At 44.6% G+C, this 25,696-nt stretch overlaps 2 protein-coding genes across 4 annotated transcripts in view; one reads left to right on the forward strand and one right to left on the reverse strand.

The window, feature by feature from the left end:
* The first annotated feature begins 742 nt into the window (after window positions 1-742).
* On the forward strand, window positions 743-8,721 carry ccdc3a (coiled-coil domain containing 3a). Of its 3 annotated transcripts, none has more exons than XR_007031937.1 (4): window positions 743-1,207; window positions 1,377-1,888; window positions 2,224-2,942; window positions 7,018-7,152. XR_007031937.1 is itself a non-coding variant. In XM_047336469.1 (4 exons), exons 1-4 carry the CDS (start codon window positions 1,300-1,302, stop codon window positions 7,321-7,323), a joined length of 969 nt encoding a protein of 322 aa, XP_047192425.1. In that variant the 5' UTR covers window positions 746-1,299; the 3' UTR covers window positions 7,324-8,721. The 3 variants fall into 3 exon arrangements, 2 of the variants coding, with proteins under 2 accessions (XP_047192425.1, XP_035505867.1); XM_047336469.1 differs by having other exon boundaries at window positions 746-1,345; window positions 1,450-1,888; window positions 2,224-2,401; window positions 7,018-8,721; XM_035649974.2 differs by having other exon boundaries at window positions 749-1,207; window positions 2,224-2,401; window positions 7,018-8,721.
* A 2,688-nt stretch (window positions 8,722-11,409) lies between these two features.
* The window catches only part of camk1da (calcium/calmodulin-dependent protein kinase 1Da), a 55,946-nt gene continuing 41,659 nt past the window's right edge, over window positions 11,410-25,696 (reverse strand). The window contains exons 5-11 of the mRNA XM_035649968.2: window positions 24,517-24,643; window positions 21,769-21,844; window positions 19,408-19,520; window positions 18,850-18,928; window positions 18,634-18,721; window positions 18,248-18,500; window positions 11,410-17,173 (exon numbers count right to left, since the gene is read on the reverse strand). Coding sequence (XP_035505861.2) covers window positions 17,049-17,173; window positions 18,248-18,500; window positions 18,634-18,721; window positions 18,850-18,928; window positions 19,408-19,520; window positions 21,769-21,844; window positions 24,517-24,643 — 861 coding nt within the window. The 3' untranslated portion in view covers window positions 11,410-17,048. The remainder of the gene's footprint in view (window positions 17,174-18,247; window positions 18,501-18,633; window positions 18,722-18,849; window positions 18,929-19,407; window positions 19,521-21,768; window positions 21,845-24,516; window positions 24,644-25,696) is intronic.

Consider the following 25,696-nt stretch of genomic DNA (forward strand, 5'->3'; position numbering starts at 1 on the left):
CTTGAGACAATGTATGTTGTGATTTGGCGCTATACAAATAAAATTGAATTGAATTGAATACATTTGTTAGAACATATTATAAATAAAAACTTCACGGTAGTAAGAGCTAAACTGTTGCTTCATGTATTCAATTTCCACCACACCATAGAAAAAGTGGGCCGGTCTTGGGCCTGAAACTCCCGGGGCTGAAAAGTGGCCCCACTCCGGCCCTGGTTACTTGATCAGATACGACATTGTGAAATGTATCCATGTTATATCTATTAATCACATGACACCTCACCCCAACTAAATACTGGGACCCCCCCACCCCCCACCCATCCACCCATCCCAAGAACCCTAAAGCCACCTCAGACATCACAGGAACAATGCATGTCCCATGGAGCCCCCCCAATCAAAACCTCTCAAGATCCCCTTTATTTTCCCTGTAGGACCAGGAGGAGCACAGTCAGTGTTCCACCAACATCGTCTCTTATCACAGACCACATACACCCCTGGATCAGGAGTCACGACACCCTCTCACATCCATTACAATGACCTCAGGTGACCCCTGGAACACATCGACCTAGGTCCTTGAAATCGCAGAGGAAGGCAAAAAATAATTTACGGTAGTCTGGAACCTATACTCAAAAAAAATTTTCTGAACATGTTCTCCCAGATCAGATACCACTTTCCTACTTAACTGTGGGTCCAGCTGATGCCCCCCCCCCCCCCCCCCCCCCCATTTCCTCTGAGATGCTTTCAAATGCCAGATAGGAAGAAATGATTTCCATTAGGAAATCTTGCAAGAAATAGCATACACCCAAAGCCTGATGTCTTTGTATTTCAACCATGGCATTTTTTAAAGGTAAGACTCAATCAACAAAAAGGGGGAAACACGTTTCCTGTCAGTAAGTGATACAAAAAATATATAATTCCCAGAATAGATCGTCACTAATATTTGTTCCGCCTTTGTTAACTTGCGCTTTATGAATATGTGTCTTACAATCTTCAGGATTATGCATAGTATCAGGTTAAGCAACTTCATAACAGAAGTTCGCCGCTCTCGTCGCACTCGGATGCAGGCGGCGGCGGGACGGCCCACATACAGAAGCCTCAGATGTCGGAGCGTCACGTCAGTCCCTGAACGCAGCACCTGTGCGCTCAGAAGCCCCCTTCGCTCTCAAGCAGCAGACAGATGAGAGGGGGGACGCCGGGAACACGACCACAGGTTGGAGTTGTTTATTTTATTTTTTGCACACTGCACTTTCTAATTTGATTATTTTTATTAAGTGAACAGATCAGAGTCTGCAAGATTAGTTCATGCAGTGCGAAACGTTGGTCGAGCAGAGCATCCTTAAGCGTTCAGGTAACAATCAACGGCGTCGACTTCTTTACAGAGGCAATTTTTTAGAAAACGATTTGAAGAAACTTCGATCGGCCAAACTTCTCTCCGTTCAACCATCGCGACAGCTTTCAGAGTCTTCTTCTCGGGCTTCTTCGGGATGTGTTGCACGACTCTCCTCCTCGCCGCCCTCTGCGCATTTGCGCACTTGGACACTTTTACGCACGGGTGCCAGCTGCCCTCCGAGTGGCGGCCGCTGAGCGAGGGCTGCCGGGCGGAGCTGGCGGAGATCATCGTGTACGCTCGGGTGCTGGCGATCCACCGAGAGCCCCCCGGCGGCGGGGAGGGCAGCGTGCACAACTCGCTGGCCTTCGGGTACGGGTACGGCTACGAGGGCGCAGAGGAAGGGCTGCTGTACTCGGCAGAGGTGGAGCTGCTGTGCGACCAGGCCTGGGGCAGCATGCTGGAGGTGCCCACTGGATCTAGGCTCAACCTGACCGGACTAGGGTACCTGTCCTGCCAGTCCCACACGGTGATGGAGAACTACTCCTACTTCTTCTTCCTCAGGTGAGGGCGTAAGGCCTGCACACGTTTTTCCAACACATCCAACAGATATTTAGACTCTGAGTATAGCTTCAAACTCTACTTACAGCAGAGAGTACGTAAACATGTTGACACACAAGTTAAACTGCAGCCTGTGCAACGTTTTCTCATATGTGCATTTTTGCTAAATGCTTTAAACAAACACCGTGATACCTCTGCAGTCGTGTCCCTGTTTGTCTTGGAGCAAACTATGTAGATCCATATGTGAATCAAAAGACTGCTGTACTTAAATATAATTCTGAGGGGCTACTTGAGCATTTCCATCTCCTCTCATCTCCTCCCGCTGCTGTCACCTGCAGGATGGACGAGAACTACAACTTCCTCCCGCATGGCGTCAACTTCCAGGACGCCATCTTCTCCGACACGGCCGACAACAGGCGCATGTTTTCCAGCCTCTTCCAGTTCTCCAACTGCACCATGGGGAACCAGCCGTTCCACACCTTCAGCCCCGAGTGGGACACCCAGGAGGACAACAGGGTAGGGCATCACACAGTTTCAAACCACACGCTCAATCACACACACACACACACACACACACACACACACACACACGTGTCCAACACCTAATTCTTACTCGAGCTGTGACTCTGCTGACAGGAATGTGGTAAGGATCACTGGAATCAGAGTTTAACTACCTTCTGACGCAGCACAGAGCCACGGCAACACACACACACACACACACACACACACACACACACACACACACACACACACACGCGTACATGCACACACACGCACTAAAGAAGTGATTCAAATCTGAGATAGAATTCCAGCATGTGATTGGTCCCATGTGATCACGTCCCAGCAAGTTGAAGATCAAAGCAATTACTGATTGTTCAAGGTCCGTCCGTCTGGCTCCTGGGGCAGACGGGATACTGGCCGTCAGGGGGGGTCAAAGGGCAAACAGCAAAGGTCCACGTCTCTGACGGGCAGCAGTTTGAAAGCACGTCAGTCTTCAGCTTCGATCCATATCGGCATGAAAAGTTGTGCCCCTGCTGACCCGGGGACGGGAGACAAGGTGAGCCCTGTCAGCGGAGGGAGGACAGTTTTAGTGCAGAGATTTGCATCACACTTGCCTCTATCATCCCACTACTGTAATTCAAAAAATCAATGCATTCGTATCTCATTTGAGGTGAAATTGCTAAAATTGCCATTCACAGCCATCGTCGCAGTAACTGACTGTGATATCTGAGATGCTGTGTCACCGTCTGCACAATTTTCACAGGATGACATGGCCAAATGTTCCCAAAGTGGCTTTATTTATTTATTCAAAGTGTGGGAGAGGGCGGGCGGTGTGGTGTCTCCTGCTCCCTTTCTCTGCACGTTTGACCTGCAGGGCTCTGAGCTGAGAGGTCAGAGGTCAAACAGACAGGGGTTAAATGCACTGTTCATTTGGAGGACGAGCACCCGCACGTCGAGGCCACAACCTTCAGGCAGGGCTGCGTGCCAAACTGGTTGTTTTTTTTCTCTCTGGGAATTTGTGGAGGAGCATTAGATGGCACGGCCATCTTTCTTCCCTGGATTTTGAATATCCCCCCCCCTTGTTTTGTTTGGGCTGTAAATGAAAAAAAAATGAAAAAGGAGTACAGGATCCCATTTGTAATTTCACTATCCTGAATTCTGGGTTCTGTCCAAAAGGATCTTAAAAGCATTTCCACGGTTGCGTCGCTCTCCAAGCGCTTCGAGGATCCAAGAGCTCCTTCAGCGGGAGTTAAAAAACACAAAAAAAACAGGAGTTGGTCAGTGGTTCGCTCCTGGTTCCAGCCTCGTGGGAACCAGACGCCGCTTCCAGAAGGGGAGACGAGAGACTTCCTCCACTCTTCTGCCAGAACCTTCAATTAGCTTTTGTTCAAAGCCCCCCTCTTATCAGCACCACGCTGAGACCCTTTTACCACCAGCCAGAGGTGGAGACTCCTGCAAGCTCACTTTTCATACGGCACATTGAAGACGCATTTCACTTATCTTGGAGCTCTTCGGCCTTAATTAGGTAGGTCACAGTGGGACAGAGGGCCGACTCCCCAAACAGCTCTAAATCAGCACATTTTCTATGTTTACACAAACCCAACGACGTGATGGTCACCACATTGAGGGACAACTTCAGTTGTTACTGTCATGTAAACATCTTTAACAAGTTTTCGGACTCATTAAAATTTTATATGGACGCTCACTGCCTGCTGCCTGCTGTTTTTCCTTCCTCTCTCTACCTCCCTTCTCTCTTCTCTTTATCTCATCATGTTTCACTTTCTCTCTTCTGTCCGTGTCTCTTTGCTAACCTCCCTTCCACATGCACACATACACGCACGCACACACACACACACACACATGCACACACACACAGACCCACAAATCAAGATAAAACCTCAGGAGGAAGAGGAGAAACCCCGGGCTTGTCTGTTTGACGTCAGTCATGAAGCTCTTAAGACACAAGTGTGTCCCAAGAACAACCCCTGGGTCAGGGTAGTTGGTGGGGGGCTCTTTCTGAGGGTCTACATGAAATTAGAAGGAGAAATCAAAGGTCTGGAGTAGGGATGCACCGATCCGCTATTAGGATCGGTGCATCCCTACTCCATCTGTGTTAATATGAAACTAAGTGAGCAACATGAGAGTTAAGGTGCGCACTGCTCTAAGGATCAGATCCCGCGCACACACACCAGCTGATCCGCTGGTCCTCTGAGTGAAATATCCAAGTAAGTCAGATAATTAATAACATGGGCCGCACCAAAAGGTGGCAAAGTGACTGGACTGATGAGATTTGTTTTATTTTACCGGACCATGAGTGACAAACTGACAGCTGACGCGCTCTCTCTCCCTCTCTCCCCCTCCCTCTCTCTCTCTCTGTTTACGTGTGTGTCTCACACAGTCGCCTGCTTTGCTCTTCTTGAGGTGAAGGGTTGTACAGATGCTTCTGACAGCTGTATTTGTGGACATATTGCAGATGGGTTTAAAAACTGAACTAATGGTATTGATGGCATGCATTTCTGTGTGCCTCTTGCTATAGTGTTATTAATAAATGCTTTTTGCTGTTGTGAATATCAGAATATATCCCACACACCTAGGACCTTTTGAACTACTGCTCCCTCATTGTCTTCCTTTATGTTGAGCCTCTATGTGGGTGCTGTAAATTAAAAGGCTTCTTACTTGAGTCACAGATGTAAAAAGGTGTTAGCCTGCCAGGGTGCTTTTATTTTTTTTATTTTTTTTTTAGTGTTGGTGTATAGAAGAACATTTAAAACTAATTGGGGAACCCTGGTGTACGGTTGATTAATTCAACAGTGGTATCGGATCGGTATCGGGTATCGGCCGATACGCTAAGCCCAGGTATCGGTATCGGATCGGGACTGAAAAAGCTGGATCGGTGCATCCCTAATCTGGAGAAACCAATGAGCAGCCGTGCACTCTCCCTTTCGTTTACAGCATCTTTTTTTCTTAAATTTTCCTGTGTTTTTCTTACTTTAATTGGTTTTAATGAAGCAAAATGCAGGTGGTGCCGCAGCCTGGTCCAGTGTAAAATATAGTGAGAAGCATTTTGCTCACACCATTGTCATTTTTTCAATTTATAGAAAAACGTATTTGGCTAACGTGTGAGCAAACATTCGCCAATTTACATCAGCAACATCAGGAATTAATTAATTCATTTTAATGTTATTCAATGACACGCTGATTAGTCCAATACTCACTCCTCCTCACACACACACACAAACACACACACACGGGTGTGTGCTGAAACATCCTAAAACATATATAGAGCTGAACAAAAATTGTTTAGGTTTGCTTATAATTATCAGTGTTATTTTTTTATCACAACCAGAAACTCCCCTAACAGTCTTTTTGTTTAATTTTCAATGCAGATATAATGTTTCATGTATCTTCAAATACATGACAATCATCCCCCCTCAATTTTGAAATTATGTCGAGTTTCGGACAAAAGAGACACTCTCGCTCTCTCTGCGTTGCTGCCTTTAAATTTTGCATTCTTGAATTTGAGGGCGTTGTGTCCATGTACTTGTGTGTGTGTGTCTTCACATGTCCTGTAAACACTGTTTGTACAGATGATGCTAAGCAGCAGGCAGGTGACACCCAGATGTTTTGACAGGTGGTGTGCGTTGGAGTGCGTCTGTCAGGGCCGTCCGACTGAGAGCCTTCCTATGAGCATGACAAAGGGGTCAAACTGTACAAAAGAAAAGTATCAATGTTACGGGAAAAAAAGACTTGTCTCAAAGGATGTTTGTCTCTAGTCCTGTGGTGTAAGGCAAAAAACTGTGCAACCGCAATGTTCTTTGTTTGAATATAGCTGGGTAGCAATTATGAATATCATGTCCTTGGTCTAGCTCCAATAAAAAAACTTAGTTTTAGGAACTGACCCCCTAAAATGTAAAATGGCATATATAGTATATTACAGTAGCCTATACATCCTCCTATAAATAAAATGCATTATTATTATTGTGAGCAGGGTGTTATTATAACACTGTATGTACAATACATGGCGCGAGTTTATAAATTTTCCTGGGGGGGTACGCTCCTCTGTCAAAATGCAGTTACGCGCACACACACACACACACAAACTCACACACATACAAATTCCCCACTGCGAGAGTGTTCACCCCTGTTAACCCTCTGCTGGCTCAGGTCAGCTCTGGTCTAATAATGAGATGGAAAATTAGGCCCCCTGGAACATCAAAGTGCGCGACCCTCGCCTCGTCGGGGAGGGATGGGCGAGTCCGTGGGTGACACAGACACACATGAACAGCACGCATTCTCCTCATGTGGAGGAGAGGTGGCAGTCGGGTGCTTAAATACAAATGACGAGGGTCGGGACGTCCACTTTTCCCCAGTCCTCCCTCCTTCCAAGTGTGATAGCGAAGGAGAAATAACAGCACTTTGCAGATCAAAAGACCAATGTTTTCTTTTTTTTTCTTTTTCCCAGAGAGGCTGCTGGGAAAATCCCATAACCAGTGCTCCCACACTGCAAAACCAGCTGACGAGATGGCAACTGGTGTTTTTTTTACGACAGTTTTGTTTAGCCTGTTAAAAAAAAACACACCTTCCTGTGTACGTTCACTGACTGCGAACTTTGCCCCTCCTCTTCCCCGCAGCTGCTGTGCTCCTCGGTGCAGTCGGCGCTGTTCGACGAAGAGGAGCGGGGCCGCAAACTGCGGGAGCGCCTGGCCGCAGTGGAGAGGAGGAACCGGCAGCTGAAGGAGCGCGTCCGCAAGGCCAAGCGCTCCTTACGGAACGCGCGCAAGGCCACGCGCAGGGCCGAGCAGGCGGCGCAGGAGCTGCAGGAGCAGCTGAAGGCTGCCGAGCGGCGAGAGGGGCACCACCTCAACGCCATAACCCAGGAGGAGCCTCCGCCCGGGCGTTACGCGAGCGCAGCGCTGCGCCAGCAAGTGCAGCTTTAACTAGACCTGCCTGCCCCAACCTGCCACCCACCTGGACTGAAGACTGGCTGTGGAGAGCGAGAGGCTGCTGGGCAGTTTCTGAGCAAAGAGACAAAAGAAATAGCGACTACCGTATAAGAGTTAACAAATCTGTAAAGTAATAATCTACTTAGTTTTTGTAAGTAAAGTATTATTTCTCTCTTATATCACTGATTGCATTTACACAACGAGGCAAGGGTCAGGTCAGATTCCTGGTCATCTGACAAATGAACCAAAAAGTTTTCCTGAAAGGGAATCGAACACCTACTCTCTCGATAATTCCGCCCGCGGTTCGAGCAGCACTTTTAGCTCAGCTGTTTTTCCAACAGGATCTAGTCGGTGCTCAGTGCTACTCTCAGGCTGTGATCACATCGGATGTGTTTTTTCCTCCAATACATCAGCATCAGCGGACGCATGTAGGAGTGTAAAGAGTGGCACAATATCATGGTGGCCGCTCACAAGTGTCTTGTTTCCCCAACCTGAGAGGTCAAGACAAACTGGCCAAAGAATAGGTCCGTTCATGCAAGGGGCAAGACAAGAGGAGAACTAAGAATTAAAGTTAAATGGGCACCCCCACTTATTTTACACGTCAAAGTGAAGCACTCTGCAAATAACCCCAGTGATGTCATCAGGGCTGTCTTTGCTCGGGTTTGAAAAATGATCAGAAAAAAATTATCACAAAGTTTTACACACCGGGGACATAAGACGTAAGCGTTTGGGTGGGGTCTAACAAATGACGCTATTGAGTTGCACTATGGGATGTGTAGGAGTGTTAAGTGTTAATCCAGTGTTAAAGTCAGACGAAAAGTTTGATTTCAAACATATTGTCATTAGTCAACTTTCACTTTCAGAGAGAGTGGTGTGTCCGTGATCGAGAACTCTTGGATGTTTGAGAAGGTTCTTTTTTTCCTTTTTCTTTTTTATTAATTCAAGTCTGCACGTCAACTTGCGTGTACATATTTTTGTATGAACACTTTCTGCTTATAAAATTTGAAGTTGGATGCACAAAAGTGTGACCGTGACAGTGTTATGTTGGGATAACGTTAACAACCGAGTCACCGGAGTATACACTCATGCAGGGTTAAGGTCGTAAACAGAAACAGTACGTGTGTGTGTGAGTGTGTGTGTGTGTGTGTGTGTGTGTGTGTGTGTGTGTGTGTGTGTGTGTGTGTGTGTGTGTGTGTGAACTATTTGGGGGGAGAACGTTTGTGTGTGTGTGTGTGTGTGTCTGTCTGGTCCATCAAGTGACTGGAATGTGTTTGTATGGGCAGCGGTGCTCTGAGCAGCAGGATGTCCCTGAAATATTCCTCTAATTCAGTCTGGAAAAAAAAAAACAAAGCTCCGGAGGGAGGCAAGGGTCCGTCACATCACAAGACCTTTTTTCAATGGAAAGAAAACGAATCACTGAAAACACGACAAAGTGAGCTGCAGGCTGGACGGACAGGGGGTTGCAGAGAGAGATAGGTTCTGTCTTGTGGGAGGAACATGATGAAGCTGAGGAATAAAGCAGCAGCTTAATTATGACCTGGCTGCATTTACTGATCAACGCCAGGAAGAACCTTATACCTTTGCCACAGCCTAAAAGCAATTCATATCTGACTAAGGAGAAGGGATCTTTCTCAGGACGTATTGCTGCAGAGCATGGATTCGTTGAAAGAAATAAAGCAACTACCGTGAAACACACCCGAACTATACAAATGCGTGCCGTGACGAGTTGTGACCCACAACCCATGCTGACTCCTTGGCAGAGGGGGCAATGATTGAGAAGATTAGAGCTACTTTGTCCGCAGCGGTTTTTTTGTCTGTTTAACAGAAACTTGGCAATCCTGGCGAAAAAGGAGTGCAGTCCGTGTGCAGCACTGTCACCAAAGTGTCAATAGGGTCGCTCACTGGGAGTTGGGAATTTGAAAAAAAGATTTTTGGCATAGATGTATTTGCGCCTTCGTAGCCTAATGCCATTGAACATGTTTTGCATGTGGTGGCCATAGACTGGATATAACAGTGGACGTAGTAGTAACCAGGTCAGGGAGGGAAAGTGCCTGAAACCTGTATTCCCAGCAATGACCAGCACAGGGCGACTCCACTGGTTGTAAAAAGTAATCAGTTTCTATAGTAGTCAATGACAAAATGACTCTTCTTCTCACTTGATTTATAGCGTCAGTAAACATTTTTCCTGAGGAATTTATGGTTTCAAGTCTCCTTCAACACAGTAGGCCTACACATTGAAGTGGGGATACAGTGTGATTGACAGCTAGGGCCGTCCAATCGGTGCTAGCCCTATCCTCAACCCTATGTTCCCTCAGTCCTATGTTCCCTCAGTCCTATGTTCCTTCAGCCCTATGTTCCCTCAGTCCTATGTTCCTTCAGCCCTATGTTCCTTCAGCCCTATGTTCCCTCAGTCCTATGTTCCCTCAGTCCTATGTTCCCTCAGCCCTATGTTCCCTCATTCCTATGTTCCCTCATTCCTATGTTACCCTAACATAAGGCCTAATTTTGATGCAGGGGAAATTTAATGGAAATAAGGGAACAAAGGGCCTAATTTGGAGGCAAATCCATGAGGGAACATAGGGCTGAGGGAAAATAGGGCCTAATTTTGATTGGGGGGGTCATAGAAATGAGGGAACATAGGGCTGAGGGAACACAGGGATGACCCCTCTGTCAGAGCCATCACCTGCACGTACGTCTAGTTCCCAAAAAAACAATCTGGTCCAAATGTAGTGGGTAAGTGTATGTGGCACGGATTCTCTACCTTGTTGTCTCTAGTCTCTCTTCACAATTAACTGCAGTATAAAGGCAGATCAATGGTTGCTAGTAAACCAGATAACAAACTAACACTGAGCCATGGCCCAACTTTGCCGTCATCTTCCACATCGCTCTCTCTCTTGGGAGTTCTGTAACTGCCATTGAAAGAACATAGTGTTGTACCCTTCTAAGATAAAAATGTTTTCCTGATGTCATTGGTGTCATATTTCGGTGCCACGAGTTTATTTTCAAAGTTAGTTTGGTTTTGGTGTGTGTGTTTGTGTGTGCGTGTGTGAGCTTTACAATGCACAGTACAGACAGAGAGAAAGAAAATCTCCATTAGCAGAGTGTAAAGCGGAGGAAGTGCGATGACTTGAAACTCAAGAAACTGCTAAGGGGCCGAACCCTGTTCACGGAAGGACCAATGTGAAGTCTGCTCATCTGAAATGATAATACAATGCTGCTGAACTCAACAGTTCAGTTGAAGATCAGTTTAAAAAGTTGACTTCTAAAGTGAGACTGTGTGTCAACTTATTAACCGAAGTGTTCAAAGGGGCATGCGAGAACAGGAGGCGGCCTGCAGCGTTTCTGTCTCACGTTGATCTGTTTCCTCACCCCTGCCAGTTTCTTCTCTCTTCAATTTGGTCCAGAGCCAGTGCAGAGTTAAATTTGAAAATGGCACAAATGCATGTTAATTCAATAGAGCAAACAGACACGTATTTACAGCGGTTGTAAAACGAAGTAAACCCAGGTCTGCTGGAGAAGATGGTTCCACTCCAGCGAGAGACGGCCGTGAAGCTGAGTGGCAGCCAATCAGCACTGACGAATCCCGCACGGCGTGCAGTCTGAACACTGGGATCTTTGAGGCCTCAAATAATTTGCTCTCATGGAGACAAAACAGAAAAGCAAAATAGACGCGTGGTCTCTTTAGTGTTCATGTCTAATCTTGTACCTTGAACCTTAAGCTGCAAATGCACAATCCTTGAAGGAGACTGGAGTGTACTGCAAACAGATGTGTTTTTAATGCTTTAACCCTAATAATATATCTCAACATGTGCTGGCAGAGCCAACATGTGCCTCAAGTGTTTGCAACATCTGTCCGTCTGCTAAACATCTGCTGTGCAGCATGTGTATGGGCTAAATGTTGGTCAGAGCAGAAGGGGGGGGCGGCTGGTGTCTGCTTCTCATCTGTATGCACGCACAGACGCACATATGTTTATGCTTGTAGAAATGTAGTCTTTTTTTTTCTGAGAATAAATCACACTAATAAGCCATCCATCTCATTTTGCATGCATACAAACACACCCCAACAACCTGATGGCCAAGTTCATGTTACGATCATTCGGGATTTATTCCAGGAGGAAAAAAAACAAACGAAACACGATCGATCGCTCTGTGGCCTGTGTCGTCATGGTAACTGATATGTGCACATGATTGTCGAAAGGCATCGGATATACAAGCCCCATTAACAGGACAAAAAGTTGTCGTCGCCATCGGCACAGCACAATGAGTGCCGCTCGGAGACACGGGGGATGTCGTCACACGTGAACGACGGTGCACACGGTGGGATTTTGTTGTGGTCACATGCAGAGAGTAAATACAGCCAGCTATAACGGCCGGCAGGCGCTTGGACGGGGACGCGCACAGGGAGACGCCCGGTCCCAGGAGGGCAGCGTGCAGAGTGTCAGTGCGACAAACGATTGTTTGTACTTTCCGGGTCAGCGGCAAAGATCTGACCCTAGCCCTAGAAAATCTTTCAAGATCATAAATGAATGAAAAAGCTTATGTACTAAATGTATTCTTTTGAATTTTTGCCATATTTACTGTGGCACAATAGTTACAATATATCTGTACTAAAACTTTCCCCGAGTGCCACAACTACCCATACATGACTCGAGTGTCCTGATTTGGCCAAGTGGCTGCTGTCCTGGGACCAACATTTTGTTTAGGGGTTAGGGTCAGGGTAAGTTTAAGGGCTAAGGTTAGGGTTACTCTACGAGATGACATCACAAATGTTGATTGGCAGAGGCAGTTGTTGACCCAGGAACCACATACACTTGGAGGACAACAGCCACTTAAATCGTGACGTGCTGAATGATTTTTTGCTGTCACGATTTGGTACAATAAAGTCTTTGCATGGTCAATCATTTGATTATTTTGACATTATCCATATGTGAAGGGAGCCAGAAGGAATCACTCTAATATGCAGCATTTTCCTTTTTTTGCAATTTCCATTGGAACACAGTATGTTGTAAGTCTACCTCTTGAAAACTGTTCGTAGCACCGAAACCCTTGTCTGCCACCGAGTGATCTCGGCTTTTTTCGTGGACCTGGGCATCTCGACCCGTGCGCATGTTTACATAACACAGAGATACTAACATCGTACAGGAGGAATACAAGGTAATGCAAACACTCATGGTGGAGTTGGATTCTCGAAGCACTTTTTTTTCCTCTTTTTTTTTTGCCAGACATGCTTGTTTTCATCTTTCGTGACGGTTGCACCTCAGCAGCGTCTTCGTTAAAAAAAAAGAAAGAAAAGTCAGATGAGTGTGAGCTCATATGGGGCATAGTGGGCCGGTGAGCCAGATTCCTTTTTGAATGGCAAAAAACATAAGCCTGAGTTCAGTAAACAATGCTTTCACCCTTCAGTTGGTGCGACCGAAGTGGCGGTGGAACACTGACGGCATTAAACGGAGCTGCGCAGCTCCGCTGATGGCAGTCACACAGTGCGGTACAGTATATAAAAGCAAACTGCAGTGGGGGAGTAAAGGGGAATTCAGCTTTTTCTATTCTCTACATTAAACATTCCATAGAGAATACAATCAACTTCCCTCGACACGCACGCGCTCGCTCGCTCAGTCAATCATGCCTGAAAAGCAAAAACATTCGTGTTATCTTGAAAATGATCACTCGTGTTCACAACCTATTTACAGTAGCATATCTTAAACACGGAAAGATTCATTCAGAAAACTTGTTTTTTTTTCCTCTTGCTTTCTTTTCTATAGATCAAACAGCAACAGCAGACAATAAAACCACAGAGGAGCATGAACCTGAACCCTCTGCCTGCCTCACAACACATTCGTAAAACCCAAAACGTCCAAACCAAATCGGACGACTTCCTGTTAAATGAAAGTACGCCTACAGTCTTGGCCGACGACTCATTGACATATCTGTGCCAGAGAAGCGTGTGGTACATCTTTTTTGACAATGTAGCTCATTGAATAATAATAATAATAATAATAAAAATAATAATTAACAGTTAAGTCATTGAAATTGTCTGAGAATCAGAACAGGATCTTCTTTTTCAAAACTATAGCTGCTGATGTTTCCTTAGTGTTTCCTGATTCCACTCTCAAGGGGAAAATAAAGCACACTTCAAAAATCTTTAAAAAAAATGCATAGCAGTAATTGTGTACGTACTATACACGCTTACAGTGATTAATAAGATTATGGTGATCATTGGAATAAAGCCCTTACATGTTGAACGTTTCCCTCGACGAGACATGGACGAATGGACGGATTGACTTGAAAACGTGTGGTTAGCAGAGAAAACAAATGTAAGGCCTTGCCATAAAAATGTCAGAATACAATATAGGCTTCTGCGAGACGAAGTGTATAGCCATGCATTAGGGGATGTGTGGGTGTTGTAGTTCAATAAGAAACACCGAAAGGTTTCAAAAAACCCCACCCCCCAATAAATCAGGTTAATTGGCCTTTGCTTACACACCTTACTCTTTTTGAAGTGATACTCTTCCCATAATGCAATTCCATAGTGTCCTTCATTAACGCCTACACCCTGTCTCAAGAATGCCCACATTTCAAATGGCATTTGAAGGTTGCCGAGACAACCCTGATGACATCGTCAACATTCAACAGAATTTCATTTGTAAAATAGGTGGAGGGGCCCTTTAAGTGTTGAGTTGCTTTTCATATTCACCAGAAACAAACGCAGCAATTTCTAAATCAGATTTCCACTTCCCCAAATTTCTCAGGCCCAATCAGCATCAATCGAACTATAAGCCGTCTAAACGCAGTCATTGTAAACTGAGAAGGACAGCTCAGAATCTGTTTCATATCGATGTGCTCATTCAGGGACAATTATTATGGATAAAAAGGCAAAAAAAACATATGTTTCTAATTCACAATATTCGTTCATCTGATTGTTTTATTTCCCTGTAAAACTTTCAACCAGTAGCTGATATTTTCTTTCTGTTACATTAGGGTCAGTCTCATGTCAACCTTAACTCCATCTCGTCTTGCCATGGGATTTGTCATCAATCAGTGTCAACGATAGAATATAGCCGCCCTCATCCTGAAAGTGATAAAAGCTTGAAACAGCAATATAACACGAAGGGGAACGCGGGGGAGCGGAGAAAGCAAACACACTGGAATTGTCCTTGCTGAGCAGACCAAGGAGGGAGAAAGATTTAGATAGGTTAACCTTCGCAAAGGTTTCATTTTGTTTTGTTTTAGTCGATTTTGAGTGCCAGATAGTTCGGACCGAATGCACAAAATGATGCAGCGAGCCAAATGAATTCCAGACAGCCTGGGTGAGTGTTGATTTACGGTGTTATTTCTCCCCCAACTTTAATTTGACTCTAATCCCGGCATGGCCTCACACTCACTTTGTATGCCATACAGATTAAAACATGCCCTATAAATAATTTACAGATATCTTGCAGCAGCACTTTGTGGAGTAAAGAAAAAAAAGTTAAGCTGCAACAGAATAGGAAGTCAAAAGTCAATAATGTTCTCTCAAGATTCATATGCAGCTGGAGTTCAGCCCTTACGTTTTAGTTTACTAAAAATCTTTCTACTTCTGTTCTAACTAATTCACCAAGTACCGCTGAATGAATAAAATCTTGGCTAAGATTTCACGATAAAGGGATCAATAGATTTGCATCTAATGAAGACATGACGATCTGATATGTGCGACTGAGCATTGCAATGTTGTTCACTTACACCCTTCTGAGTTTTGTCTGAAGAGCCATTACCACAATTTGAGTCAAGAGAAGGTCACATTCAAGGGAAGTCTGTAAAAAGAAAAGTTAGATTAAACTGAGTTCATCGGTTGGAAACGAGACGTTAAGCTGAGGACTTTCATTTGCTTTAAATTATCGGAATAAAAGCTCTTAAAAAAATTAAGCCATCTTAAGCAAAAAAAAAGTTTTTCCATCCCAGACAGCATTTCCACTTTTTCTGTTGTAACGTTAATCTCTGTGATGTGGCCTTTGTTGTAAACCTACCAGGTGATCGGGTGAAACTCAAAAAAAAAAAAAAAAAAAAAATGTTTCCGGTGATTCAGTTCACAAACAAGTCCTCGGTGGTACAGTCTGAAACCAGGTCTGGGTCCTAAATGTTCAAGTCACGAGTCACTACAACCCTGCAGTAAGAATACACAGCTAACGTCCAGAGCCCTGGTGCATTAACTGTGATGCCACATCGCCGGTACCATGACGGAAACATCTAAACCAGTGTTGGCTAGCGCACAGTGCAGCTGCGGTTTTCCCTGAGCACTTCTGAACTGCTGAAGCTTGACGATGCGAGAAGGGGAGATCGTGGCTTCATTTGAAGTGGGGACGGAACAACGGGAGGCCACAGCTCTTCCAACTTGGATTTTGACTCCACATGGGCCAAATACTGTGAAGATTCCCAGTGGGAAGCAGCTAAATATCTCTGAGATGGTTTCTTACATTTCTGTATCTTTTAACTCCCTTGAAACTGCACTGCGTTGCTTGTGGCCCTTGGGTTGGGAGGTCAAATGGCAAGCTATCTTTAGTCACAAACATTCTCAATTGGAGGCAGTTTTGCAAAAAATAAAATACACATCTCTGTCTTTTCCTATCCTCTCCTTAACTTGCTGCGTGCTTCATAGTAACCTGTGTGCGTGTGCCCCTTAATGGGAGATTATCATAAAAGTCATAAAATGTAAGAAAATAATGAATAAATCTGAATGTTTCAGACAAGTTGCAACCCTTTTTGTTTTTGTTTTGTTTTTTAAATAAAGGTTCACAATCCCTACTTTTTGTCTGAAAAACATTAAGTGGAGTGTGGCTAATCCATGTCTGAGAACATGTCCGACCCTCTCTGTGCAAAATAGGTAAATCACTTAACTCATATTTTTACATGTCAACAGTCGTATGGTACTTTTAAAGCACTTCTTAAAGCACAAACAAACAGGCCCATAGGGGCATAGAAAAGGTCTTAAAGGTGCTATGTGTAGTATTTTCACATGGATAAATCATTGTCATATTAGTTTACAACAGTAGCTGAAGTTGTGAGGCCATTATTCAGAGGTCTATCAGCCTCTTGGGGTCTTAATGGAGAGAAGCAGTTGCTCAAGTAATAGCAATCTGTATTCTTGTTTATGGACTGCTATATTTACAGTTATAATACCAAAGTATTGCAGTTAATTTGACAATGATATATTAAACACGGCACCTTTAAAATGAACAGTAATAATAGTTACAAAATAAAACAATCCAGTTGCCAACAGTCAAACCTAAGATTGGATAAAAGCTAAATAAAGCATCGCAGGAAAGACCAGATTCAAGAGGGAAGTTGACTGACATTGAATAACATGATACCACCGCCCCCCTTGAACCACGGATTGCTGCTCAAGTCTAGGGCAGTTAACAGTCAACACTCAACCAGGAATGGCAACCAATCGCAGCTGGCCGCACAAACATCTGCAGTGAGAGTCAGTGGCCGCGCTGTGGCAGATCTGGCGGGTGGGCGACGGGCGTTCAGTCTGGCGCTGTGTGGCTTGAATCGGTGGGGTGGAGGTAAAGTCCTCTGCTCTCCCGGGAGCAGGGCAGGGAACTGGCTGGAGGGCGTCCAAGAGGAAGTGCAGTGAAGAGACGGACGAAGAAGAGGCTGATCCTCTTCTTCTCCTGTTGTCCTCCTCGTTCTTTTTTGCCTCACAGTGCTGTGGCCTCCCAGCTGGTCCCCCGCGGGACCTGGCGTCACTTGGTCTCCGTGAGCACTGGGGCAGGCCCTGGTGAGGTTTGTGGCCGGTTCAGCTCGGCCCCCGCAGTGGGAGAGGAGGCTGCGGACGCCAGACTGCAGGGCGTGACTGGCGCAGTCACACCTGAGAGGGAGGACGCAGCTGTTAAATCAGCAGCATGTATTGTTCAGAATTCTTTAACTGACTTTCAAGCTGTTTTTTACTGATTTGTTATAATATAAGAATCTTGTAAGGGCATCTTAAATATACACTAAATGGCTACATAGATGGTTGAAGGACTAAGGCCAAAGCTAATCGTGTAGCAAACATCAAATTAGCATCTGTCCTAGTATTACAATAGTTATGGGAAGAAAAGGTAATATGATTGATGTAAGTCTGTCATTTCATTTTAACCTTGTCCCGTTCATAAAAGCCAGTCATCCAGAGGGTCTTTCTTTATGCTCTGCTTTTTCAAAGAGTGTGTTTTACTTTCAATGTAAGAAGAGAAAAAGGCTTCGGGGTAAGGTCTAAGCAATCTGAATGCAACACTATCATGGATCATGATTTTGTCAGGGGTTGCTAATATGTAAACTTCACTAAATCTAATAGAGAAGGCCCAGCGCTGTTGAATGAGAGCTGTGACAACGGAAGTCCAAAATGTTTGCACGTCATGTGACTCACGTAAACTTCCGATAGTTCCGGAAGTTCTTGGCGCGCAATTCGATTTTGGTAATTAGAAGTCAACGAATGTATCGATTTACAATAAAGCAGACCGACATGCCTATGTAGTTACTCTATGTAGTTAGTCAATACGTTAAATAAATCATAAATAATCATAAATCGTAATCCACTAACATGCCTTAATGCGCATTTAGATTTGATTCAGATGTGCTGATAATATACAAACTGATTATTCAAAGGTCTTACCCTTCATAAGTGCAACACAGACAGTCCATTGATCCATTCTGCTGCTACTCTAATGCGCTGCTGCTCACTTCCGGGAACTATTGAGAGGCTCCATTTTCCGCCATTGCTGGGGAAAAAACTGGTCCATTGTAGTGAACGGAGATGTCGCTACTCTCTCTCTCAAGAGCTCTGTGCCTACCCCTTCGTTGCTAATATAGGATTGGATAATTGCTGTTTGGAAGGGTCTTTCAGCGAATAGTCTTTAACCTCCTGTCATGCACATATGTTCTGATCCTCCTGACTCATACTCACATTCCTTGCGTGGAGCTGCTATGTTGTTGTCAGTGGTAGAGGTCTTGCTGGCAGCTATGTTGGTGCTCGGGCTCTGCGCCGTGTTTTGGCTCTGAGCTGAATGGTTCTGGCCAGCCTGGATCGGGCTCCCGGCGGGCTTCTGCGCCTGGCTCGGTCTGTTCGGCGGGTTGGAGGCATCCATGCTGCTCCCCATGCTGCTGCCAAGTTGCAGCCGCCTCATGTGCCGGACCACGGCCGTGGCATTGAACGCTTGCTGGAGAGAGGATGGAAATGGGAGGATGAAATTCATAAAAGTCATTGGGATTACAACGTGTGACATACAGGAGCAATACTGATACAATGCAGCCAAGGCCTCAGACAAAAAAACTATAGTAAACAATATTTACCCTCCATTTACTCTTGGCGAAGTTCTTCCTGATCTGTCGGCTGACTGACTCATGGATGTTCTTGCAGAGAGCCGTATCCCCAGAGATCCTAATGTATACACACAAACACGTACACAAATTCTCTGTTTACACCTCTGACAGTACATCAATATCTATATTGTAAGTCTCTTTGATACCGTGTGTGCGTGTGTGTGTATGTATGGGTGTGTTTCTCACCAGGGGTGTCTGAGTGCATGATCACAGGTGAAACGCTTGGCAGGATCTTTTTCCATCAGGTTGCCGATGAAATCCTTGGCTGAGAGAAAAAGAAAATTCAAACACTTTAGACACACAAATACCAATACCAACACAAAATAAACTGTCTTTTAACCAAATTCTTAACTAAACGAATTAAAAAAGCATTTTTTTGACAGACACGTGACTAATATTCATTGATAGCTCAGTGGGCATGTGCAAATGTCCAGCTACACCATTTTTTTGTGTGCAAATTCTGGTTTCCATAATTCCAAAGAGAAGAGACTAGGTGAACCATTTGTTAATTGGGATGTTGATGGGAATGTCATTAGTTTTGCAGATATTCTATAAACCAAATGATTTGACAAAGCAAATGTTGAAATTGTGATAGTGTTCCATGACAAAAAGAAACAATCACAGATGTCTTTTCCACATTGTATCAAATGTGGCTGTGCGGTCCACGTGCCACATTTTGGACGGACAAGGGGAGGGAGGACTGATCAAGTTAGAAGAAGAAGGAGGAGAAAGAGGAAGGCTCACCTGAGTCCGATATGTCGTCCCAGTATGGTGCGTCAAACTCGTAGTCTGCCTTCAGGATCTGTTCGAAGAGCTTGGAGTCGTTTTCATCGTAGAATGGAGGATAACCGCACAGCCTGCAGACGACGAGTTTACTCGGTCAGTCACGGTTTCTTATGTTCAATCATCTATTCAGTCTTTCATTCATTCATTCAGCTACTAAATCAGTCCCTGATGCTCTTTTAGACATGTCATATGGTACAAATTAAGCCATTCATTAATCTACTAATTGATCCACCATCAACAATTAGTCACTTTTTCAAGGGACCAACAAATTAACAGTTGTGATAACTGATTAATCGAATGAGTCATGTTTTCAGGGGAAAAATACTTTGGGTTTTGACCTGTAGGTTGGATAAAACAAGCAAAAACAAATGAGTTCAAATGCGTTTAACTACTTACATGACTGGGTTATTATTTATATAAGAAAAAAATTAATTTTTATCATTATTATCACTGTCATTGTATTGTTCTGTCCTATAATTATTATAATATAATTATTATTATATTGTCCAACTGTACTATGCAGAATTCTACGTGTATTTTATATAAATCCTGTATCTAACATTAATCCCTTTAACTATTGCTGTCACTTATTTACTGTGCTACATATCTGTTATAATCTCACTTTTTACATGTTATACCGTTATCTGTGGCACTGGACAGGGTGGTCTTAGTCACAGCTGTGGTATATGGGACAGGCCCTTCACCATCCGTGTTAGCAGTAGTTGGCTCTATCCCTTTAATCACGTTAACATGAGATTATTGGTTCTCAGTGAAGGTGAACTAGTCTGAGACGCTATAATGATGCAACTGAACCGACTGCAGAGCTGCTGCTCAACCACAGATATCATCTGCACCTCGTTACTCAAGCTCTGGATGCACCAGGAGATTTTTAAAAATAAAAACTCATTAAAATGCCGTTCTCCATCAATACACACACACACACCAGGAGAAAAGTGTTCTGCCTGTCGCAAGGACAGAAATGCTTTCTTTTTGTCTTTTTGGTTTCTCATTTGGTTAAAGACTTACACGTCACCCCAACTCATCCTCCACTTCATCCGACACCACACACACACACACACACACACACACACACACACACACACACACACACACACACACACAACAGGAGGGAAGGTCCCACCTGGAGTGAAGAGATGCCTCCCATTTCACGTTTGATTGGGTGGTTGGAGACTCAGACACACACACATGCACCCGCACACTCACACACGCAACTACACACACACTCCGGGTCCAGTGTGATTATCATGGCTGATTACCTGATGTGATCTTTCCACCTGAACAACAGCTAAAAGCTAACAAGGTCTGAATCCCAACACTAATTGTGCTAATTGCCAGCAGGGAGCCCCTCTTGGTCTCTCTCTCTCTGCACGCACACACACACAAACACACACACACACACACACACACACAAAATCACTTCCTCCACTGAGAGCTGACAGTTGCACCAAACCTCATTTTACTCACTTTAATAAAAAACCTGTGGTTTACAAAGTGACAAACAAATACAATGTTCATGACGGAAAAGCTGAGGGACTAATGGGATGAAAGGGCAGGGGACATTCATTCATTTATAAACATTAGCGATAAATCACAGACAAGTTGGACAAAAACATTCGTTGAATCTGCGCCTCTTTCTCCCTGCCACATCCCACGCTCTGCATCCCATTAACCTACCGCTGACCTCAGACCTGTGGCCCCTGATCTGACCTCACGCTCAAGATAGTGTGTCTGCTAGGTTGGAACACACACACACACGGAAACACTTATGTACAAACACACACAAACACACCTTAAAATAATTATAGGCATTTGCTTAAAGTGTCGGGAGCATTGTGAACATTTTAGGGGCCATGCTCCACTCACGCGCGCGCGCGCACACACACACACACACACACACACACACACACACACACACACACACACACACACACACACACCTATAACATTAATGACCTATAATGACCTATAACATTGTACACATTCCACGTACACTTTAAAACTATCTTGGACACAGATATTGTAGTATTTCAACACGTACACACACATTCAACAATTTTGTATGTTTGTGTGTGTGTGTGTGTTTTTCTGTGTGTGTGTGTGTGGGCGGGGGGGGGGGGGGGGGGGTGACAGGTGAGGGGTGATACAGCAGAAGAAAAACAAAACAAAACAAAACCAAACAAAACAAAAATCAAGGGAAAAACATTTGGCCTGCAGCTTCATGTCCATACATGGCCAAGCCAGTGGTTTTGGGAGTTTGCCGGATTAAGAGGACCACAGAGAGGACAAGCTGGTACTTACAGGATGTAGGCTATCACCCCGATGGACCAGCAGTCCACTGCCTTGCTGTACGGCTTCTGAGCGAGAACCTCTGGAGCTGATGGAGGAGGCAGAGAACGAAGTGGTTAGTTATTTATAACTCCATTCAGCAGTAGCCACATGTCAGTTTGTTTATTAGTGGGAAAGGATCTGCGGGAGGTAGAGGTTCTCACGGCTCTCAGGAAGTTGTACCTGACATCAGAGACACTTGTGACTATCAAACCTGAGACATCTCTGTGGTATCTGACTGCACTGGTCTTCTTCTACAAATCAGACAGAGCTTGTTGTTTCTTGACAATGAGCTCACCATTACCTCACGTCAAACATACACACACACAAGGCTGGCTCGAAATAGATTTGGCACACGTACACTCACTCATACACGCGCGCGCGATTCTAAGAAATACTACTCATATCTGGGGCAAAAAAATAAACTTAGCACATGTGTGCTGAATCAGAGTACTTGAGTTTGTTTATGAGTCTATGAGTTTATGACACTCATTGTGAAGGTGTGTATGTGTGTGTGTGTGTGTTGTGTTCTTGTTTTGCTGGATTCAGAATTAGGACATTTTTACACACTGAGGTCATTGTGTCTGGTGCTCGATACTTCAAAAAGTAAGAGTATGGGTTTAGAACTCTGTTTGCGTGAAGTTAATATAGAAATAACCTGATATTTCTTTTCATTTTAACTCATTGCCGTTGCTGAATACTAATTGTTTGGGTGTTTTTGTGCACTGCAAACACTGGCTGGAAGTTTGTATTCTCAGTTGAGAGCACAAGTTGTGTGTTGTTATCAAGAGCTTTCAGATGGTTTGTCTCATTTTACTGAGGTAGAAAAAAAACATACCAACAGCTGTTGTCATCATCATGGTCACAGTAATAAATTTGCTGTTCAGTTTGTGGAACAGGATTCTCATAAAATCAGGACAACGGGTTTATCTATCAACTGCTTTTTAAAATCTACATGTGCTTTTCTTCGCTGGGATGTAGACAGGTGAAGGAAAGGGGTTTCGCCGTTTGCAGCAAACTGACTTACTGAATAGAAAGTGTGTATTGTGTCTGCAGATGGAAAGATATTTAATAGGTGATCTAATTCCACATTTTGCAGTTCTGAATCAGCAGATATTTTGGCGGGTCATGCACTATTAAATGATTTACTTACATCCTTGAATTAATCATTGTTGAATCAGTGGGACTAAGGACAGTAAGTACATAAACCAATAGATTCAATGTGTTATTATGGAGGGACAGGATGATTAAAAAACAGGCGCAAATGTTCAAACATTTCAGTGACTAAATTGATTGGAGTTTTTCACAACAACTAGAGCAGTATGATGCCTCCATCGTTACCCAGGAATTTATAGTTTCGTAGGATGTTCCAGCAGCCATTTCATTTAATTTGTCTGGACATACAGTTGGTGTGTCATCAGGAATATGGCGACCTGGCATCAGTATCATTACTCGTGCATGTACTCGCGCTCATCAGTCGGATCTGGTTTTCATTTGTTGCATTCCGTTGGTTATTTATACCAAAGTTATATTTAGACGCACATCATCTGGAGTGGAAATGCCCTGTGGCCGAGCAAACCTCCCACTCTCCTGTGTGGAGGGTCGGGGGGTCAAGTGTGAAGCCTGAAATGATGTTGGATGAATGGATGAGAGAGGTAAAGAGAAACATATGAAGGAGGAGAGAGAGGGGAACGTGAGAGTGATTGATGAAAGATTATGACCATTTAAAACCAAATTCTGGGCGATGCGACATTTGAGTGAGTTTGTGTCTGCTTGTGTGTTTGCGCTCCTCTGCATGTCTACATTTGAGTCATTAGTACTTGCAGTTTGAGAAAACGCAGGCTGCAGCTGAAAATGTAATAACTTGCGAAAACTCAAACTGTCACACCACAGGAAGCCAACTGTTGGCCTGATGGCGGTGCGACAAAATCAATTTCAAAATTAAACTTTCAAATCAAAGCAGTTACTTATGTATCTGTCTGTCTGTCTGTCTGCCTGTATCTCCGACAGATTTGTTTACGTGAGTGTTTGTACGCTGTTTGTCAGACACACAGGCAACCAGTTTGTTTTGTGTTGCACCATGGAAGTGTGTGCTTTCACCACTGAGCATCTGTCTCTTTTAACGACACACACACACAGGGACTCATAAACACAGGCAACTACACGCTGTACAAACAGACACATCCATAAAATCCACACAAAAATATTAGTATTGTATATGCATATGCATAAACACATACGTACACTCACACGTGCAACAGTGGTCTGTCTTGACTTAACATGGGACTTAACTCTGCCAATAAGTCTGATCTTAAATTTTTCCTAATCATACTTGTAAAAACAGAACACAGCAACAGAAGATCAATGTTGTGTCCATGTCTTCTGCATGAATCACCATCTGGTTAGGATGATGTTTTCTTTGCCTGCCTCAGTGTCCTATAGCACAAAGTCATTTATGTGGCCATCAGCTGTCTGTTTTAAAGCGAGTCCGCCAGAAACATCAATGTCACTTTCTACCAACTCGTGGAAGAAACGTTAGGTGAATCAGCTAGCCAGTCATTTCCGCTGACAAAATGGAAGTGTTCAGTCTGCCACCATTATCCCTGGCTTATCTCCAGGGCCAGACAGGCCTGATTAGCCACGATGACAGGTTTAAAGGACAACAAACTGTGCACTGTATATAAAGTTGTGCCTTTTTTGGGGGTGGGCTGACTAACTTACCCACATATCCTGGAGTACCGCAGGCAGTGGACATGACGTCACCACTTCCCTCCATCTTGGAAAGGCCAAAGTCGCTGATCATGATCTTCGACTCGTCTTGAGGATTAAAATACAACAAGTTCTCTGGCTGGAGAAAGAGAGAGAGAGAGAGAGAGAGAGAGAGAGAGAGAGTGAGATTTGATTTTTAATAAACAATGTTTATTAAGATTTACCAGAGAACACCACGGTCCTCTACAAATGAAATGAGAAAAACACACACAACAACAACAACACACATTGAGAGAGAGAGAGAGAGAGAGAGAGAGAGAGAGAGAGAGAGAGAGAGAGAGAGAGAGAATAAAGGGTTTTTAATTTAATTTCTGTGATTTCAATTGGTGTAAAGTTATGGTCATGTGGGTCCATAGATTGCACCATCTCATCTCATCTCATCTTCAACCGCTTATCCGTGGTCGGGTCGCGGGGGCAGCAGCTTCAGTAGGGGGCCCCAAACTTCCCTTTCCCGGGCCACATTAACCAGGTCTGACTGGGGGATCCCGAGGCGTTCCCAGGCCAGTGTGGAGATATAATCTCTCCACCTAGTTCTGGGTCTACCCCGAGGTCTCTTCCCAGCTGGACGTGCCTGGAACACCTCCCAGGGGAGGCGCCCTGGGGGCATCCTTACCAGATGCCCGAACCACCTCAACTGGCTCCTTTCTACGCAAAGGAGCAGCGGCTCTACTCCGAGCTCCTCGCGGATGACTGAGCTTCTCACCCTATCTCTTAGGGAGACACCAGCCACCTTTCTAAGGAAACCCATTTCGGCCGCTTGTACTCGCGATCTCGTTTTTTCGGTCACGACCCATCCTTCATGACCATAGGTGAGGGAAGGAACAAAGATTGACCGGTAGATCGAGAGCTTTGCCTTCCGGCTCAGCTCCCTTTTTGTCACAACGGTGCGGCAAAGCGAGTGCAATACCGCCCACGCTGCTCCAATTCTACGGCCAATCTCACGCTCCATTGTCCCCTCACTCGCAAACAAGACCCCGAGGTACTTAAACTCCTTTACTTGAGGTAAGGGCTCATTCCCTACCCGGAGTAGACAATCCACCGGTTTCCTGCTGAGAACCATGGCCACAGATTTTGAGGTGCTGATTCTCATCCCAACCGCTCCACACTCGGCTGCGAACTGATCCAGTGAGTG

This window comes from Scophthalmus maximus, chromosome 12 (assembly GCF_022379125.1).
Source record: "Scophthalmus maximus strain ysfricsl-2021 chromosome 12, ASM2237912v1, whole genome shotgun sequence".
In the NCBI taxonomy this organism is placed as follows: Eukaryota; Metazoa; Chordata; class Actinopteri; order Pleuronectiformes; family Scophthalmidae; genus Scophthalmus; species Scophthalmus maximus.

What these genes read in the sequence shown, in the direction of transcription:
- ccdc3a (XM_035649974.2), top strand. Translation starts at nt 1,175, where the DNA reads ATGAGAGGGGGGACGCCGGGAACACGACCACAG. An exon ending in CGCCGGGAACACGACCACAG is followed by an intron (nt 1,208 to 1,376) that starts GTTGGAGTTGTT and finishes ACTTCTTTACAG; the next exon opens with AGGCAATTTTTTAGAAAACG. An exon ending in TCCTACTTCTTCTTCCTCAG is followed by an intron (nt 1,889 to 2,223) that starts GTGAGGGCGTAA and finishes TGTCACCTGCAG; the next exon opens with GATGGACGAGAACTACAACT.